Source organism: Puccinia triticina, chromosome 16A (assembly GCF_026914185.1).
Source record: "Puccinia triticina chromosome 16A, complete sequence".
Classification (NCBI taxonomy): domain Eukaryota; kingdom Fungi; phylum Basidiomycota; class Pucciniomycetes; order Pucciniales; family Pucciniaceae; genus Puccinia; species Puccinia triticina.
Genome location: NC_070573.1, coordinates 930145 through 933700, shown reverse-complemented (window position 1 = coordinate 933700; position 3556 = coordinate 930145). Strand labels below are relative to the sequence as shown.

At 44.7% G+C, this 3556-nt stretch overlaps 1 protein-coding gene across 1 annotated transcript; it reads left to right on the top strand.

The window, feature by feature from the left end:
- Positions 1–1131: 1131 nt before the first annotated feature.
- Positions 1132–2734, top strand: PtA15_16A112 (uncharacterized protein; the record flags this gene model as incomplete). Its single annotated transcript, XM_053163770.1, has 8 exons — positions 1132–1440; positions 1527–1649; positions 1756–1869; positions 1936–2079; positions 2146–2227; positions 2291–2350; positions 2431–2505; positions 2592–2734. The coding sequence occupies 8 exons, from the start codon at positions 1132–1134 to the stop codon at positions 2732–2734; spliced, it is 1050 nt and encodes a 349-aa protein (XP_053027761.1).
- Between the last annotated feature and the right edge of the window lie 822 nt (positions 2735–3556).

The following is a 3556-nucleotide window of genomic DNA, read 5'->3' as shown; positions in this document are numbered from 1 at the left end:
AGCGGGGAAGTCGGACGTGGTAGAGCGTGAAGACGCTCCAAATCTGATGGTAGAGGTCTCGGGAAATTAGCTTAGGTAGGTATCCGACGATCAGCGAACCAACAAGGTACTGCAAACCAGTTAGTATGTCAGTTTTTTTCTCTTCGTTATTCTTTTCTTTGCTCAATTTTAGTCCAAACAAGCTTACTTCCTGATTTAAAAATGGATAGTAGGCCGTCTTATTTGGTTTAACTTTTTTAATTTCCTCTTCCTCGCGACGAAACAGTGGACTAGACGGTACACCAGAATCCTCGGGCTCGGATTTGATCTGACCGACCGCTATGCCAACATACTCCATCCAGTTAAACTCTCCCTCCTCGTCGTCATCCGACTCCTCGACGAAAGTACCGGGCGGAACCTCCTCAGCTTCGCCATCAGCTCCGCTTTCGTTATCAGACTCGACCACTGGATCCAGTCCTTCGTCCCCGCCCATCTCAAAGTCAAGTTGACCGGCCTCATTGTCACGAACAATTGTCTCAGCATTTGAAAGTTCGACTGCGGTCCTTTGAGCAGCCTGTCAAGCCCGCTGATCTTTGTTTGCGCGAACTAGATTTTGGTGGCGTGAATTCATGGTATGCCTGCTTTGGTTAGTCGTAGGTCTTCCTCTACACAGGCAGCACTCGTACATCTTTAAACCTGTAGAGTTTCTTTCAAGAAAGTCTTGAAGAAAAAAGAAGTAAGTTTTTTTCTTATTTGTCCGAAAAAATATTAATGGAAGCCATACATTTAAAACTCCGGTCCATTTTCACCCAAGTATATCTTCTTGAGGTTTCCAATATCTGTTGTCGTTTTTTTTGTGATGATTGACTTGACAGTTGGCAATAATTTGGTGGACAGTGGATCGAAAAGGGGGACCGAGGTATGGATGACTTGGTTAAATTTTTCAAATGGATGACTTTTTTTTGATCTCCGAAATGACCATGCCCTTTACCTCTTTTTCGAGTTTAAATTCATTTATAAATCTTCAATCAGGACGGACAAGCAATCGTAAAATCTCAGCTGGTTCTTCATTGTCACTCCCCACCTGCTGACCACCCTCTTCCTTTGCTCGGTCATCACTCCCTTTTCGTCACCCACTCCCACAGTCAACTTATGATGCCACTCAACGTTGATGAGCTCCTCTGTGGAGGTGTGGATGACCAACAGTCCAACTTTGGAGGTGCTCATCAAGATCCAACCTCACCCGATCACAGCCATGACAGCAACTCCTCTGACAAATTCCACCCTACTGATCCTAACAACATCTTTGATCTTCCACCTAACCGCGGGGATGTCAATATGGCTGGCCCAATGGCTTTGAATTCTTTTGACGACAACATCAAGGAAGTATGTGCCGAGCTTCAATCTGAGCTGAAACTTGACCAAGATCATTTGAAGATTGCCAATATTGCATGCAAGGTAGTATCTTTATGATGTTTTGCTGATTCACTCTGAGGAACATCACAATAATGATATCTCGACTCTCATCCTCTATATTTTCCGCACAGTATGTCTCTGAAGCACCCGATGCAGCCGTTATCTTTTTTAATGGGGCATATCACCAACTGGCTGTTTCAAAGAACGTTGGTCTGGCGCAGCGCACCACTTATACATGTGATACAACTTTCAAGGTGCGTTGGTATCAACTGTTTTGATCTTATCGTTTCTCTTGTTTTGATCCGATCTAACCCTTGATTCTTGCTTTGGCCCGTATATCAATCCAACACCTTCAACCAGGACTTTGTCAGAGAAACTGCTCAGCTGATCTTGCTTAAGCCGACCATTGATGCATATTCTAATAATCCTCACAGCAATGGGACAATTCCAAATTCTTTGTTCTTCTTAATGCTGGTCAGTTTGAATTCCTTTTTCTTTTCAATGAGTTCTAAATAAATTTGTCCTATTTTATGCCTCTAGGATACCCTTGACAGACAGCCCAACAAGTGGAAGCAAGAGCACATACCGCCACCTGATGTGATGGAGACTTTGCAAGGACTTGCCAATTATCGTAGATTAATTGCTGATCTCTTAAAGTATCGACAAAGCTATCTTTGTGATATGGTGAGTCCTCAACAAGCTTTGCCTTCAAACATAATGATCTGATCTCTTTCTGTTTTCTTTTGCTAGCTTCTGTTAAATACACAGGAGACCAAGAAGATAAAGGTTAATGGTCCCATCCCTAATCGCAAGGACTTACTAACCAAAGTAGGTAAATCATGAATCGGCAAATAAAGATATATATTTTTCTAATATAATGTTAATTTCTTCATAGATATACAAGAATCTCCCACCAAAAGGACACAAGCTAACAAAGGCCAAGATTACGCAACAAGTGAAAGATAACTACGCAATGCGGGCCCAAATCTGCTACTGTTGACTTGTCATGGTGCATTTCTTGGCACATAAAAGCAGGAACGATTCACAATGGTTGGACATTGATGACCGATTGCGCATTCTACGCGGTTCATCATATGCATTCCAAGAACAGTGAGCATTTCCTCCTTATCATTCCACTAATTCTTCTACTCCCTTTACTGACATTTTTTTATTTCTTTTTTGCCAAAGCCATTCAGTCATCGTCTTGAACAAAGACTTCGAACTATTCTCTCACAACCGGTATTACAAGCAAATGGACAAGGCCGAGTTCACAGTGCCTACCATTGAAGAGGTCCAGGCCTCTGTTGACACCGGGATTGTCCCTGCAATTCTCCACTGATCTTTCAACCCATTTCCCCTTATTTTCTCTTCCGCTTGGCAAAGCCATTTTTTTTATTTCTTTACTTATTCTTTTCTGTTGTTTGCTTCCGAACTATTCCTTCTCTGTCTGGACAATTTTCTTCTGCACTATTGTATCTTTTTTTTAAGAAAAACCCGGCAATTGATTTGGATTTATTTTACTCAAAACTTGAATCCATCGGTTCCTCTCAAAAAAAACTCCGCCGGTTTTTCTAACTGGCGGATTATTCTGGCAGAAACCTGCTGTTTTTGTCCGAGAATAAAATAAAAGAAACACGGCTCATTTCTCACGTTGCCGTTGGCCCAACGGCGGGTCCCCGCTGTCGGTGATGTCGGACATTACACGGCGTCCAGATGGGATTGCCATCCTGTGCGGCTTTGGGCGGTCGCCGGACAGAAGCCCCACGTGGGTCAAAAGCCCGACGGCGAGCCACCGTGGGCAGTTCTCCGACCGCGGGCTCTGCACGTGGGGCCCACGTGAGGGGTTGTGCCGACCGCGGGTCCCGTGACCTCCCGCTCAGAGGCACGCCCAAAGTTGAGGGCGGGGTCGCAGGGGTCGTCTCCACATCGGAACCCACGTCAAGCCGCGGTTGGGCGCGCTCCGTGGTGTAGGATTGTACGCAAGATGCCAGCGCTCAGCTGGGATAGAGTAAGAGTGGTGGGACAGTGATTACTGATTTTATAATTGACAATAAAGAAATGCTACGCCAAAATGCAAGATTCTCTCACGCAAGAATCTTGTTGTTAGGCATAAGCCCCGCTTGCACCTTCGGCTTGGCAGTGCCGCGGGCTTTGTTACGCT